This window comes from Aethalodelphis obliquidens, unplaced genomic scaffold (assembly GCF_003676395.1).
Source record: "Aethalodelphis obliquidens isolate GAN/ISIS:26980383/991018 unplaced genomic scaffold, ASM367639v1 scaffold5, whole genome shotgun sequence".
NCBI classification, from domain to species: domain Eukaryota; kingdom Metazoa; phylum Chordata; class Mammalia; order Artiodactyla; family Delphinidae; genus Aethalodelphis; species Aethalodelphis obliquidens.
The window spans coordinates 42,176,354-42,192,049 of record NW_020837949.1 but is presented as its reverse complement, the minus strand read 5'-3'; the positions used below and the strand labels follow the sequence as shown (position 1 = coordinate 42,192,049).

At 36.9% G+C, this 15,696-nt stretch overlaps 1 protein-coding gene and 1 long non-coding RNA gene across 7 annotated transcripts in view; both read right to left on the bottom strand.

Annotated features, from left to right (window-relative positions):
- LOC113618238 (uncharacterized) overlaps positions 1-10,136 on the bottom strand; it is a 154,691-nt gene extending 144,555 nt beyond the window's left edge. Inside the window, exon 1 of the long non-coding RNA XR_003431938.1 lies at positions 10,089-10,136. This is a non-coding gene — a long non-coding RNA (uncharacterized LOC113618238). The remainder of the gene's footprint in view (positions 1-10,088) is intronic.
- Positions 10,137-11,365: 1,229 nt separating this feature from the next.
- Positions 11,366-15,696, bottom strand: part of DPY19L1 (dpy-19 like C-mannosyltransferase 1) — a 95,526-nt gene continuing 91,195 nt past the window's right edge. For 3 of the 6 annotated variants that reach the window (XM_027102211.1, XM_027102214.1, XM_027102217.1), the window contains one exon: positions 11,366-14,182. In XM_027102211.1, coding sequence (XP_026958012.1) covers positions 14,026-14,182 — 157 coding nt within the window. In that variant the 3' untranslated portion in view covers positions 11,366-14,025. The remainder of the gene's footprint in view (positions 14,183-15,696) is intronic. The other 3 variants (XM_027102212.1, XM_027102213.1, XM_027102216.1) reach the window with 3 other exon arrangements.

The following is a 15,696-nucleotide window of genomic DNA, read 5'->3' as shown; positions in this document are numbered from 1 at the left end:
ACAGACTCTAGGTCCATCCACCTCACTACAAATAACTCAATTTGGTTTCTTTATATGGCTGAGCAATATTCCATTGTATATATGTGCCACATCTTCTTTATCCATTCGTCTGTCAATGGACACTTAGGTTGCTTCCATGTCCTGGCTAGTATAAATAGTGCTGCAATGAACATTGTGGTACATGACTCTTCTTGAATTATGGTTTTCTCAGGGTATATGCCCAGTAGTGGGATTGCTGGGTCATATGGTAGTTCTATTTTTAGTTTTTTAAGGAACCTCCATGTTGTTCTCCATAGTGGCTGTATCAATTTACATTCCCACCAACAGTGCAAGAGGGTTCCCTTTTCTCCACACCCTCTCCAGCACTTATTGTTTGTAGATTTTTGGCCATTAATGGCCATTCTGACTGGTGTGAGGTGATACATTGTAATTTTGATTGGCATTTCTCTAATGATTAGTGATGTTGAGCATCCTTTCATGTGTTTGTTGGCAATCTGTATATCTTCTTTGGAGAAATGTCTACTTAAATCTTCTGCCCATTTTTGGATCGGGGTGTTTGTATTTTCGATATTGAGCTGAATAAGCTGCTTGTATATTTTGGAGATTAATCCTTTGTCATTAGCTTCATTTGCAAATATTTTCTCCCATTCTGAGGGTTGTCTGTTTTGTCTTGTTTCCTTTGCTGTGCAAAAGCTTTTAAGTTTCATTAGGTTCCATTTATTTATTTTTATTTCCATTTCTCTAGGAGATGGGTCAAAAAGGATCTCGCTGTAATTTATGTCAAAGAGTGTTCTTCCTATGTTTACCTCTAAGAGTTTTATAGTATCTGGCCTTACATTTAAGTCTTTAATCCATTTTGAGTTTATTTTTGTGTATGGTGTTTATTTTTGTGTATTGTGTTCTAATTTCATTCTTTTACATGTAGCTGTCCAATTTTCCCAGCACCACTTATTGAAGAGGCTGTCTTTTCTCCATTGTATATTCTTGCCTCCTTTATCAAAGATAAGGTGACCATAGGTGCGTGGGTTTATCTCTGGGCTTTCTATCCTGTTCCATTGATCTATATTTCTGTTTTTGTGCCAGTACCATACTGTCTTGATTACTGTAGCTTTGTAGTATAGTCTGAAGTCAGGGAGCCTGATTCCTCCAGCTCCGTTTTTCTTTCTCAAAACTGCTTTGGCTATTCAGGGTCTTTTGTGTTTCCATACAAATTGTAAAATTTTTTGTTCTAGTTCTGTGAAAAATGCCATTCGTAGTTTGATAGGGATTGCGATGAATCTGTAGATAACTTTGGGTAGTATAGTCATTTTTACAATATTGATTCTTCCAATCCAAGAACATGGTATATCTCTCCATCTGTCTGTATCATCTTTAATTTCTTTCATCAGTGTCTTATAATTTTCTGCATACAGGTCTTTTGTCTCCTTAGGTAGGTTTATTCCTAGGTATTTTATTCTTTTTGTTGCAATGGTAAATGGAGGTGTTTCCTTCATTTCTCTTTCAGATTTTTCATCATTAGTGTATAGGAATGCAGGAGATTTCTGTGCATTAATTTTGTATCCTGCTACTTTACCAAGTTCATTGATTAGCTCTAGTAGTTTTCTGATGGCATCTTTAGGATTCTCTGTGTATAGTATCATGTCATCTGCAAACAGTGACAGCTTCACTTCTTCTTGTCCGATTTGGATTCCCTTTATTTCTTTTGCTTCTCTGATCGCTGTGGCTAAAACTTCCAAAACTATGTTGAATAACAGTGGTGAGAGTGGGCATTCTTGTCTTGTTCCTGATTTTAGAAGAAATGGTTTCAGTTTTTCAACATTGAGAATGATATTGGCTGTGGGTTTGTCATATATGGCCTTTATAATGTTGAGGTAAGTTCCCTCTATGCCTACTTCCTGGAGAGTTTTTATCATATATTGGTGTTGAATTCTGTCAAAAGCTTTTTCTGCATCTATTAAGATTATCATATGGTTTTTATCCTTCAATTTGTTACTGTGGTGTATCACATTGTTTGATTTGTGTATATTGAAGAATCCTTGCATTCCTGGGATAAACTCCACTGGATCATGGTGTATGATCCTTTTAATGTGCTGTTGTATTCTGTTTGCTAGTATTTTGTTGAGAATTTTTGCATCTATGTTCATCAGTGATATTGGTCTATAGTTTTCTTTTTTGGTGACATCTTTTTCTGGTTTTGCTATCAGGGTGATGGTGGCCTCGTAGAATGAGTTTGGGAGTGTTCTCCCTCTGCTATATTTTGGAAGAGTTTGAGCAGTACTGGCGTTAGCTCTCCTCTAAATGTTTGATAGAATTCATCTGTCCTGCGCTTTTGTTTGTTGGAAGATTTCTAATCACAGTTTCAATTTCAATGCTTGTGATTGGTCTGTTTATATGTTCTATTTCTTCCTGGTTCAGTCTCAGAAGGTTGTGCTTTTCTAAGAATTTGTCCATTTGGCATATATTTGCTTATAGTAAACGCTCACGATTCTTTGTATTTCTGCAGGGTCAGTTGTTAATTCTCCTTTTCCATTTCTAATCCTGTTGATTTGAGTCTTCTCCCTTTTTTTCTTGATGAGTCTGGCTAGTGGTTTATCAATTTTGTTTATCTTCTCAATGAACCAGCTTTTAGTTTTATTGATCTTTGCTATTGTTTCCTTCATTTCATTTATTTCTGATCTGATCTTTATTATTTCTTTCCTTCTGCTAACTTTGGGGGGTTTTTTGTTCTTTTTTCTCTAATTGCTTTAGGTGTAGGGTTAGATTGTTTATCTGAGATGTTTCTTGTTTCTTGAGGTAGGATTGTATTGCTATAAACTTCCCTCTTCGAACTGCTTTTGCTGCATCCCATAGGTTTTGGGTCATTGTGTTTTCATTGTTATTTGTTTATAGGAATTTTTTGATTTCCTCTGATTTCTTCAGTGATCTCTTGGTTATTTAGTAGCGTATTGTTTAGCCTCCATGTGTTTGTATTTTTTACAGTTTTTTCCTGTACTTGATATCTAATCTCATAGCATTGTGGTCGGAAAAGATACTTGAAACAATTTCAATTTTCTTAAATTTACCAAGGCTTGATTTGTGACCAAAGATATGATCTATCCTGGAGAGTGTTCCATGAACACTTGAGAAGAAAGTGTATTCTGTTGGTTTTGGATGGAATGTCCTATAAATATCAATTACGTCCACCTTGTTTAATGTGTCATTTAAAGCTAGTGTTTCCTTATTTATCTTCATTTTGGATGATCTATCTATTGGTGAATGTGGGGTGTTAAAGTCCCCTACTATGATTGTGTTACTGTCTGCCTTGTCACTTTAGCAAAGCTATATTATAACTAAACTTCGTTTCAGGCACTCCCGTGCTCTGCTCATCTCCAGCCCTAGCACACTTTTCAAATCTTCTGATCACACGATACGTTGCCTAGCCTGTTGGTTCTTTCTGTAGATCAAAGAAGTAGAAATGAAGAATAAGTAATTAACAGATGACAAGATCTCTTCCCTAGCTTCACCTTCAGTAATCTTGAGAACTGTGTGAACAAACTGTTTGAACAAGATAACGTGTAGAGGAAGATCACAAGATGAGGAACCTGCACACAATGGGTGGGGGGTGGGGTGGCAACTCCTCTGACCCCATATCTCAATGATTAACTGAGATTCCTTCCCCTTTTCCCTTTAAAACTTTCATGGCCGAGCAGAATCTTCATAGTTGGTTTTGGGGGACATATGTCTGCCTTCTTCCCAGATCGCTGGCTTTCTGATTAAAAGCAACTTTCCTTTCCACCACCAACTGCATCTGGGGTATTGATTTTTGAGCAGTGAGCAGCTGGACCTGAGTTCAGTAACAGATTTTATCATCCTAAATTGTTGCTGCTGGCCTTTTAAATGAGACACCTGTTTCCCTTCTCCCTCTGTTCCGTTCATATTGAACTGAAGGCCAATGGTATGCCAGGCACCAAGGGAAATATTATTTACAAATTGTGATTGCCAGAGAAATTGAGGATTTTCTCTCAACAACCTGCCACACCTATGATGGGCTCTTCTTTTCATGTGTATTAGTATCTGAGAGTGTCTATTTGTTTTCTCAATATTGAATATTTGTTGAAGAATAATTATAAAATATGCATAAAGTATAAATAATTATAGTAAAATCACATCTATGTACCCACTACCGCATTTCAAAGAAGAACACATACACTTCAACTTTGAAGACCCCTTTGTGCCTTCCATCCTCTGAGAGACAGTCACTAATATAATTTTACTTATAATTTACTTGTTTTTCTTCATATTTTACCATGTTTTAATCCCTTAAAAATGTGTTGTTTAACTTTACATGTTATTGAACTTTCTCTAAATGAACTCACATCACATGCATTCTTCTGCAAATTAGTGGGGGTTTTTTGGCTTAATATTTCCCCAGGAGTCATCCATGTTGTTGCCTACAGCTGTTTTAGTTTTACATATTCAATAGGACACTGCTGGATGATTATACTTCAATGTCTTTATCCATTCTATTTACTCCAGACACATGTGCAAGTGATTTCCTTATTTTCTGCTGTTATGAACACTTGGCAGTAAATATCTTAGGCATGTATCCTGATGCACGTGTAGGAATTTTTCTGGGGTATAAATCTAAGGCATGGAGAAGTTGGGTCTTAGTATGTATAATCTCAGATTTATCAGGAAATGCCATTTATTTCCAAAATAATTACCCTCTACTGGGAAGGAAAAAGACTGTGTGTTGTCCCACCCTTTTCCTAGTACATTAAAATTTTAACCAATGTTGCAAGTTATAAATGTTGTCATTGTGGTTGCATTTTGAATTTCCCTGATTATGAATAGGTTGGATTTTTTTAAAGATTATGAGCCATTTGCATTTCTTTTTCAGGAAATGCCATGTTTTTGGCCAATTTTTCTTTTCATTATTTTTACTCTTTGTAGGAGTTCTTGATTCTGTATACTAATCTTTTGTCAGGTAGACAAGTTGCATATATCTTCTACACATCATGGTTTGCTTCACTCTCTTCATGTCTTTCAGTGAATAGAAGTTATTAACCATAACATAGTGAATTGATCGCTCCTTTCCTTTAAAGTCAGTGTTTTGGACTTCCCTGTTAGCGCAGTGGTTAAGAATCCGCCTGCCAATGCAGGGGACATGGGTTCAAGCCCTGGTCCGGGAAGATCCCACATGCCGTGGAGCAACTAAGCTCGTGTGCCACAAATACTGAAGCCCACGCACCCTAGAGCCCACACGTTGCAACTACTGAAGCCCACACGCCTAGAGCCCATGCTCTGCAGCAAGAGAAGCCACCGCAATGAGAAGACTATGCACCGCAACCAAGAGTAGTACCCGCTCGCCGCAACTGGAGAAAGCCTGCACACAGCAACGAAGACCCAATGCAACCAAAAATAAATAAAACTAAAAACAAGAAGTTATTGTTTCGGGATTTTAGGAAGTCCTTCTTTGAGGAAATTCTCCTTGAGGACATAAAGATATTATCCTACATTGTATTCTAGATTTTATAGTATTATCTCTCATACTTAGGTCTTCATCTATCTGGAATTTTATTTTTATGTATGATGTGAGGTAGGGAAACAATTTATTGTTTTCCATATAGATAACCAATTGTCAGCTTCATTTATTAAATATATGCACGTTTATTTTGAGCTATCGATTATTCTATTAGTCAATTTCCATATCCCTGTGCCGATACTTTTACTGCTGTTGTGATAAACCTTTCTGGATGGTAGGCAAAAATGTCCTTTCGTGTCCCTCTTCAGATTTGTCTTGATTATTCATCCATAAAATTTTTACATTCAGCTTGTCAAGCTCTATAAAAAGCCTATTGGTATGTTGATTAAAATACAGGTCAATTTGAGGTAAACTAGTATTTTTACAACTTATGTTCAATTCATTCTTGGTTCTTGTTTACATCTTTGTTCATGAATGTAATAGACCTGTAATTTTCCTATACTGCATTAATCCTACTCTGCTCTTGTTGCTTAATGTTACAGTTGCCAAAAAACTGGAGTTCTCTTATCTCCTATTCTCTGGGTGTTTGTACAAAATTGATATAATCGGTATCTTGAATGTTTAGTAGAAGAGGTCTGCAAAACTCTCTGGATTTGTTGTTTTCTTTGAGGGAAGATCTTAAAATATTATTAATTCAATTTCTTTGCTAGGGATAAGATTATTCCTAATTTCTATTTCTTTTTGGACTAGTTGTATTTTTCTAGGAATTTAACAATTTATCTAAGTGTTCAAATTTATTGACAAAGTTTTTCATAACATCTCCTCCACCTACTCTCTGCAGCTTCTGTAATTTGCCATTCCTAATTTTTATGCCTTCTTATTTTCTCACAATTATGAATTATTTCAGATAACCAACTTTGGCTTTGATATCGTTGTTTTCTATTTCATCAAGTTCTGCTCCTTATTTCCTTCAGTTTGGGGAGGGAGTATTCCGCTGTTCTTTGTCTATATTCCTGACATTGACATTTGAATTCATTTTTAGTTTAATATGTGCATTTTAGACTAAATAGGAAAAAAGCAAATTTCTAGATTTGCTTTAATTATATCCCTCAAGTAGTTTGTAGTATACCATTGTTCTATTTTTTCCTCAAATTTTCATCATAAGATTCTTCTTTGATTCATGGAGTATTTAAAACTTTTTTAAATTTTGTATTGATTTTTCACATTAAGGGGTTTTAATCATTAATTTTTTTTCAAGAATCATTATTTGGCCCCCCGTTGGATCAATTTTTTTCATTCAACAAATATTGAGCACACATATATGCCAGGTACTATTCTAGGTTACATCAGTGAAAAAAATAGATAAAAAATTCATGCCTCCCTGGAGTTCATGCTTTGTCAGTTCTTGAAAACGTCCCACACGTTAGAATAGAACGTGTATTTTTCATTTGTTCAGTGTAGTTGTTCTATATATGACCATTACATCAACATTATTTTATTACTCAAATCATGTATATCCTTACTGACCTTTTTGCCTGCTTATTACATCAATTTCTAAGACAGGTATGTTAAAATTTCCTGCTGTGTTTGTGAATTTGTCTACTTCTCGTTTTTAACCACCCTTGGAGGCATATCCTTTTTAAAAGAAGACTGAGTCTCAAATAAACATGTCTTACCTTAAAAAGTTTGTAAAGAATGGATCCAGGATTCTAATTTAGTTGTCTCAATTATGGTAATATTAATTGTATGACTGCTGTCATCTGTTTTGTCTAACATCCTCATCTACTGATAACGTGAGTCTCTCCCCATCCTTTGGGAATCCCCTCCTCCCAGACTTGAACTAAATTCCTAATCAGAGTTCCCTGCTTCCTGACCAGCAGTGAATGTGCCCAGGACCGGCCATCATAGTATCCTGGGCCACACAACCCAAACTAGGCCAAAGAGAATCCTTCCTTTGGAGACAGACATATCCATCTTTGCCATATTGCTTCCCAGCAGTTATTTGGTTACCAGCCATTTCTGAATGTATCAAGGTAGCTAGCTAGGATATGTTGTGAGGTTCATTTTTGTTTAGCTGCTTATCAAGGACATTTTTTTCCTATATATGATATTAATCTAATCTGGAGATACTGTGTTTCCTTATTATTTCATCTCCACAGTTGGAATACATAATCTTCCATTTCTTTTAGTTTAAAAAAATAAATTTTAGTGCCATCTACAATGGAATTGACTGCATTGTTGAATAAAGTATGGTTTATTTAAAAAATCATTAAGTGTTACCACTTGCTAGGTACGGTGCTAGGAGGCACTGTGGATTCGGAATGGAATAAGACATAGGTCCCGTCTGACAGGACACAATGCAGTAGAAAAAGTCATGTTAAATGTGCAGAATTTAGGGGTTATAGAGTGTGGACAGTAGGGGCAGTTCATTCAGCCAAAGGATAGGCAGTCAGGGAAGGCTTCACAGAGGAGGTGACATTTGAGTTGAGTTGTATCTTGAAATTAAAACTGATCAAGAAAGCATATTCCACGAAAAAGAAAAAAAAATCAGCAAAGAACAGAAAGCTGATTCTCCACAACTAATATTAAATTGTCAAAGTGATTTTTAAATTAGTCTCTTTTTATTCCTTTTTGGTTTTTGTTTGTTGGCTGCTATATCCCCATTTTTCACTGTCACTCAAATCAGGGTTCACACATATACACACTTATGCTGCCACTCTCCCGCTGCCCACAGCCACCATGGCACTCATCTCTAACCAAACACAGAATTCTTTCCTTAGAGAGTCTACTCAACACTACATTTCATTATTCATAAAGTAGAAAGAGTCAATCATTATTAATAAAGGAGACTGTGTGAGAGAAACTTGCTTACCGTTTCTAATTCGATTGGGCAGAGACATGCAAAGGGTGGACATACAGATGTAAGGCAGAGAGGCCTGGTTCTAAAACGTCACTTGGGCATTTTTTTGAAGTTCCAAATCTTAGGACACACCCCAGACTGATTAAATCTCAATCTGTGGAGGTGAGGGAAAGGCTTCAGTATTTTCAAAGCTTCGCAAATTATTTACAATGTACAGACAAGTATGAGGACGACTGCCATAAAGAGTCTTTGTTAGAAAAAGCCAAATTCATCATAGATTTGGAGTGAATAACCGAATTGCAGCTCCTAGGAAGAGGATGTTCTAGGGCAAGAGGGAGGCCTCTGAATCTGGACTCTGGTTAATAAGCAGATACCAAGAGTGAAGACCAGAGGGGGCATCATCACCAAGGGGGGCAGAACCAGGGATGTTAGCTGTGTCCATAAAGCTGAGCTGAAGAGCTGGCCTTCAGGCACCATTTTAAAAAAATCAGTTTTCATGGCCTGATGCCAAATCTTCTTAGACATGGTCATTTTTTATTTTCAGTTCTATTTTTTTAGAAATGGGTAAGTACTAAAGCTTTAAAAGCAATCAGCATAACAACTGAATGAGCATAATTCTGCTACATTCAACTTTCTTTCAAGGTATTAAATCTGCATACAGGGGAAAAAAAGTCCAGCTACTTTTAAAAAATCAATGAAATTATATTATGCTGAATTTAAATGCACATGCTGCATAAACAGAATACTTGATAGTGCTACCATTTATTTGAAAGTCATTTTGACAACTCATTACTTAATTAGAATTTTGGGTTAGATTTAAAAGTACAGAAAGCATTGCTCTGAAAGCAGAGCCAATATCAATAGTATCTTAATTTCTTTGCAAAAAAAAATCTACCTTTTAATTACACTACAATGACTCAAAATCTTGAGAAAAAGTCTCCAACTCTCACATTCATTCAGAATTTTAAAATCTCTCTCATGGGAGGAAAGGTAAGAGGAAAGAGTTTTCAAGACTTTTCTATATCTGAATGTCCTTTTTAACTTCGAATGTAAAAATGTATTTGTACTGATACAGTACTGTGAAATAAAAATCAAGAATGTAATGAGGGCTTCCCTGGTGGCGCAGTGGTTGAGAGTCCGCCTGCCAATGCAGGGGACACGGGTTCGTGCCCCCGTCCGGGAAGATCCCACGTGCCGCGGAGCGGCTGGGCCCGTGAGCCATGGCCGCTGAGCCTGCGCGTCCAAAGCCTGTGCTCCGCAACGGCAGAGGCCACAACAGTGAGAGGCCCGTGTACCGGAAAAAAAAGAAAAAAAAAAGAATGTGATGAAGTTCAAAAGCACCTCCTCTTTTTCTGCACAGGGAACAATTTTACTGATTTAAATTAGAAAGGTCTAGTTGGGGGAAGGAGAAAGGGAAGGCAGAAGAGAGAAACAGGTGATCTGTGAACCAGAGCTGATCCTTAACTGCTCCCTAATAGAGGGAGAAGACTAAGGATTTTTGGAGCCAAACAAAAGTAATAAAGTGGAAAATGAAGTTTTAAAATCCACGCACATCACTGAATATATCTATTTTCTTTTAGGCAAAGTAATTTTACAAAAGTAAATTTGATCTCAAATGATTTCACTCTTTTTCCATCTCTGAACTGAAAAGAAACAGGTCTAAGCCCAGTCTAGTGTACAAGTTCAAAATACTTAAATGACCCATACCACCTATTCAGAAAACACAATGAAGGTGAGCTGTATTAGTGTCTGGTTAAAAATTACCTTATCTGTTCTTGGTTAAAAATCACCTTATCTATTCTTTGTTCCTTGCAAGTTCCGTTGAAGCACGCTCCCTAAGAGACAAAGAAAGGACTCCGTAAAATTCAGTTCCCAATATAGGGACCCTCTAGCCTGTCCGGGTGGGATAAGTGCTCTCAGGAATGGAGCACCCTCTAGAGGCCAGGATTCCAGATAGTCTCTTCCCATCCATTAGAGCCACTTTTCTCAAGTACAATCCCTGCAGGAACATCATCAGCATTATCTGAGAACTGGTTAGAATGCAAATTCGGGGGCCCTACCTGACTTACTACTTTGGGGCTACTATAACAAAATACCACAAACTGGGTACCTTATTAAGAACAGAAATTTATTTCTTACAGTTCTGGAGGGTGGAAGTCTAAGATCAAGGTGCCAGCTGATTCAGCATCTGGTGGGAGCCCACTTCCTAGCTTATAGATTACACCTTGTAGCTGTGATCTCACATGGTGGAGGAGGAAAGGGAGTTTTCTTGGGCCTCTTTTATAAGGGCACTAATCTTATTCATCAGAGCTCCATCCTCATGACCTGATCACCCCCAAGTGTCCCACCTCCTAATATCATCTCCTTGGGGATTAGGATTTCAACATATGAATTTTGGGGACACAATCATTCAGATCATATAGCACCACCTTAGGCCAACTGAATCAGAAACCTCTGTGGTGGGATGCAGCAATCTGTGTTTTAACAAGCCCTCCAGGTGATTCTGATGCACACTATATTTGAGAATAACTGACCTCAAACATGTCAGAGAATGAAGGTGTTACTGTGTAAAAATATTATACAGGCATGAATTAAGCTAAACTGTCCTCCAAGCAGATTAAAAACAAAACAAACAAAAACTAAGTTTATGCTTATATCAAGCAAATACAAGGAGCTATAATTTAGGAAATGCCATGAGACCAAACTGTGGTTTAGAACTAATGTATGAAAAAAAGATTTCAGCAATTCTGGAATTATCCTCAAAATATGGCTTTAAAGAATGATTGTGTCCCTTCATGGAAATGATAAAGGAAATGTTAGTGTATAAATGCCATAAACATAAGAAGAGTATGGGGAACCTCAACACCTATACTACCACTGATGGAGAGGACTAAGTGGTGTCATGGACCTTTAACCCTTCCCATTTATTCAGGACTGCAATCTGTCACAAACCAGTTCATGGTTATCTGACTACAGAATGAGGCTGAACATGTCCACAGCCAAGGAGGAAATGAAAATAACAATCAAAAAAACACTTTCTATATTTTTCATGATCTTTTTTATTTAACATATATAGTACATGTAAACTGGCATAAAATTCATAAAAATACAATTCCCCTATGCATTATCACTTTATTTCTGATACATCCTTTCATTTTCTCCTTAATATCATCGTTCTATTTTAACACTACGCTGTTTCTGCTAAGCACTTTTAGAGGCTTATCTTTTTATAGAAATAATGCCCCAACTTTGTTTTTTTTTTATGTCATAGCAATAGCTATTTTATCACTTCCTTGCCCATCCTAACCTTCCTCACACTAAAGCAAAATATTTTTAAATGCTAAAAATGCATAAAATACTGAGCTTTAATACTATTTTGTCATGTATATCAAACCTACCACTACTCTGTGCTGCCATAAAAGATATTAATAATCTACAGCACCGGCTGCTACCAGATGTGACCAAGGCTGAGTGTGCAGTGTAGCCCAAGGCCTCTGTTCTAAACTGACTGGCCTAAAATATACTCATAGTTTGCTGGTGGAGTTACATCAATAAATACTGTTACAAAAGGAGTCTTCTGGCAAAAAAAAACAAAAAAACCCACTAATTTGATTACTTTTATCTTTTCCCAGCATATGAAAGAGTTATAACAGTATTTTAATGTTTTTCCTATATAGAATTTCAAATAATTACATGTGAACTTACTGGGAAAGGAATTCCTGAAAGGTGGGAAGAATAGAGAACTTTAAAAGTAAAATTTTTTTAAAAAAATTATAACTGCTGGATGTATAAAACATATTTACGAGAGAAACAATGGCAAATAAAGCAGAGCACACACTTCCGCTCTTCCTGCCCATGGTGCCTCTCATCCTCCTCGACCTCAAGTGCCCACTTGCCATTTTTCTGCATTGCTTCATCATTGCTCAAATTCTACTCCTAATCCACAACTCCCCAGATGCTTCCTTGTTTTCTGACTGGCAAAAGACCAAGAAATAAGTCACCCGGTAAGTGAGAAAGAGGGGGCAGGCACCTGAAGACACTGGCAATCTCCGCTGGAAGGAGGCTCCCTGGGAGAGGCGGGCTCTGGGGAAGGCTGGGGGCTGCACAGTCCTCAGCCCAGGCTGTCTCGGCAGCTGTCTGCTCTAAGCAAGCTAGTGCCTCCCCCAGACCAGGCTTGTCCTTGGGCTCTGGTGAGAAGGCAGAAAGAGAACAGCTCTTCACTGGCTCCCCGGAGTGGGCACCGGAAACCATCCCTGAGGACTCAGGTCTCAAGGACAATCCACAATGAGGTTAATCTGCCTGTGGTTAATAAAGAGAACACTGTGTAATTAAACGTGTAGTCCACCAGAGTCATGGTTTGCTTAGAACGTTAAATCTTAAAACCATTTCTCAAAACTATGAGGATTCACTGTTTTGAAGAATCTCATTTCACACAAATTAACTTTTAAGAAACAAAAATTCATACTAGAAATTTAAAGCAGGTTGGAAAATTTTCCAAATAAAAATAAACAGGAAAGAAAAAAAAACAAAGAGGAAGGCTGAATATACTCATTCCTCATACTGAAATGATGCTTTTTGGAACCAAAATTATAACATAAGGTTTAAGGCTTCGTCTTATTAAAGACAGGCAATTTTAAAAGTAAAATATAAAAACTCCATTCACTTATCATTATTCATTTACTTATTTGACAAAAAAATTAGTCATATTTTATTGTATCTTAATAGTAAAAGAAAAATTACCACATACTACAGTCTACTGTTCCACTATAAATTATGTCTACTCAAATATACATTAGTTTCTAGATGCATTATATTTCTGGTTGTTCAAAATAGTTTTCTTAAGTCTACAATTATACATGAAAAATTTTACGTGGTTTAAAGTTATTAAAATATAAACATTTGAACAATACTAAAAATGAATACTAAAAATACACAATTGTCATTAAATTTTTTAAACCAAGAATAAGTACTTGCTAAGCAACTAAATGTGTAAATAGCACTTATTTGACAAAGAATATTGAGAAAGAGAGAGACAGACAGACAGACGTACACACACTAATGCCACATGGTTGGCAGTTAACAGGAATTTGGTCTTAAGGACTAGGTCCAAGAGCTTGAATTAATAAGAGGCAGGAAATGCTTCATTAACGAGAGCAACAGAGAATAGAATGTGAAGAAGTGAAACAAACAGAGTTCTACATAGCAAATACGCATGTCTGCCCCATCTATTCTTACTGAAGTTGATGACAGGGGCTGACTTGACTGAGGAACTTACAATAATCGCTGAAATGTTCAAAAGACAACAGCAAAACGCAGAGAAAAAAGCAAGTGGCATCAATAGTCCACGAACCGTAAAATGAGCCCCTAAACAGTCCGTAAGTGACTATATTTTCATATCACCCTTGTCACGACCCATCATATTTTTTATACAGGTAGCTTTGCTCACTTTAGGACAAATATTTAAGTCAAGTACAAGCATATACTCATTTGCATAGCAAATTTTAAGGGGTGCATTGAAATAGTAACCAACTGATAAACGTATAAGTATTTTTACAATCAGAATGACATTCAAATTGACCAAATAAGATGTTTTTCATTTGAAAACAGTTATAAAAGTTTTGGGGATTTGAATTAAAAACAAGGCATGAGCTATTAGCAAAACATGAAAACCATTACTGGTGGACTTCTCTGTAGGCAGCGGTCATTCCTCTATAACTTCTAAGACTTTGTAAACACTATTCTGGAATACAGTGGTGAAGTGAGGCTTGGACTCCTTTACTAAGAGGGTACATAAGGGAGGTTTCCCAGCATTAGCAGGATCTTCCACATCCCAGATTTCAGGCATACTGCAACCAGGCCTAGAAAAGTTAATGTGCAGATTAAAAATCAATGTACATTATGTAATGGCAGATAAAGGAACACACTTTTTATGTTCCTGCTCTCATGTCATTTTTTTCTTAGTTTTTTTTTTTAAATCCTATCATAGTTATTTATATTTATGTAAGCTACCATAAATCCTCTTGAGAATAAGGTGAACACAGCGAAGGTAACTATAAAGAAAGAAAAGACATATAATATACATGAATTCAGGTGTTGGGGTAGGAAATCTCCGTTGAATTCTGCCTCAGCTACTTACCAAGAATTTTGTGTTGGGTAGTTCACTCAGTCTCCCTCTCCACATTTGTAAAATGGGAAGTACCCATGACATAAGCGATTAAGGGAGAGACTGTATCAAGCACATACTCAGTGGTAATATACTGACACAGAACATCATATAGGCGTACCTCCGGGAGATCGCGGGTTTGGTTCCAGACCACCACAAGAAAGCAAACATTGCAATAAAAGTGAGTTACATGAATTTTTTAGTTTCCAAGTGCATATAAAAGTTATGTTTATATTGAAGTCTATTAAGTGTGCAGTAGAATTACATACCTTAATTTAAAAATTCTTTATTGCTAAAATAACGTTAACCATCACTGAGCCTTCAGTGATAAGGCTTCACAATCTTTTTGCTGGCGGGGGGCCTTGCTTTGATGTTGATGGCTACTGACTGATCAGGGTGATGGTTGCAGACAGCGGGGGTGGCCGTGGCAATTTCTTAAAATAAGACAATAATGAAGTTTGCCACCTTGATGGACTTTTCCTTTCATGAAGATTTCTCTGTAGCATGCAATGCTGTTTGACAGTGTTTTACCCACAGTAGAACTTCCTTCAAAATTGGAATCAGTACTCTCAAACCCTGCTGCTGCTTTATCAACTGAGTTTATATAATATTCTAAATCCTTTGTTGTCATTTTAACAATCTTCACAGCATCTTCACCAGGAGTAGATTCCATCTCAAAAAAATTACTTTCTTTGCTTATGCATAAGAAGTAACTTCTCGTCCATTAGTTTTATCATGAGATTACAGCAATTCAGTCACATCTTCAGGCTCCACTTCTACTTCTGGTTGTCTTGCTATTTCTACCACATCTGCAGTTACTGCCTCCACTGAAGTCTTGAACCCCTCAAAGTCATCCATGAGGGCTGGAATCAGCTTCTTCCAAGCTCCTGCTAATGCTGAGACTTTGAGCTCTTCCCATGAATCACAAAGGTTCTTAATGGTATCTAGAATGGTGGATCCTTTCCAAAAAGGTTTTCAACTGACTTTGCCCAGATCCATCAGAGGAATCACTAGCTATGGCAGTTATAGCCTTATAAAATATATTTCTTAAATTATAAGACTTGGAAATTACTCTTGATCTATGGGCTGCAGAATGGATGTTGCATGAGCAGGCATGAAAACGTTAATCTTGTCATACATCCATCAGAGCTCTTGGGTGACCAGGTGCACTGTCAATGAGCAGTCATATTTTGAAATGAATATTTTTTT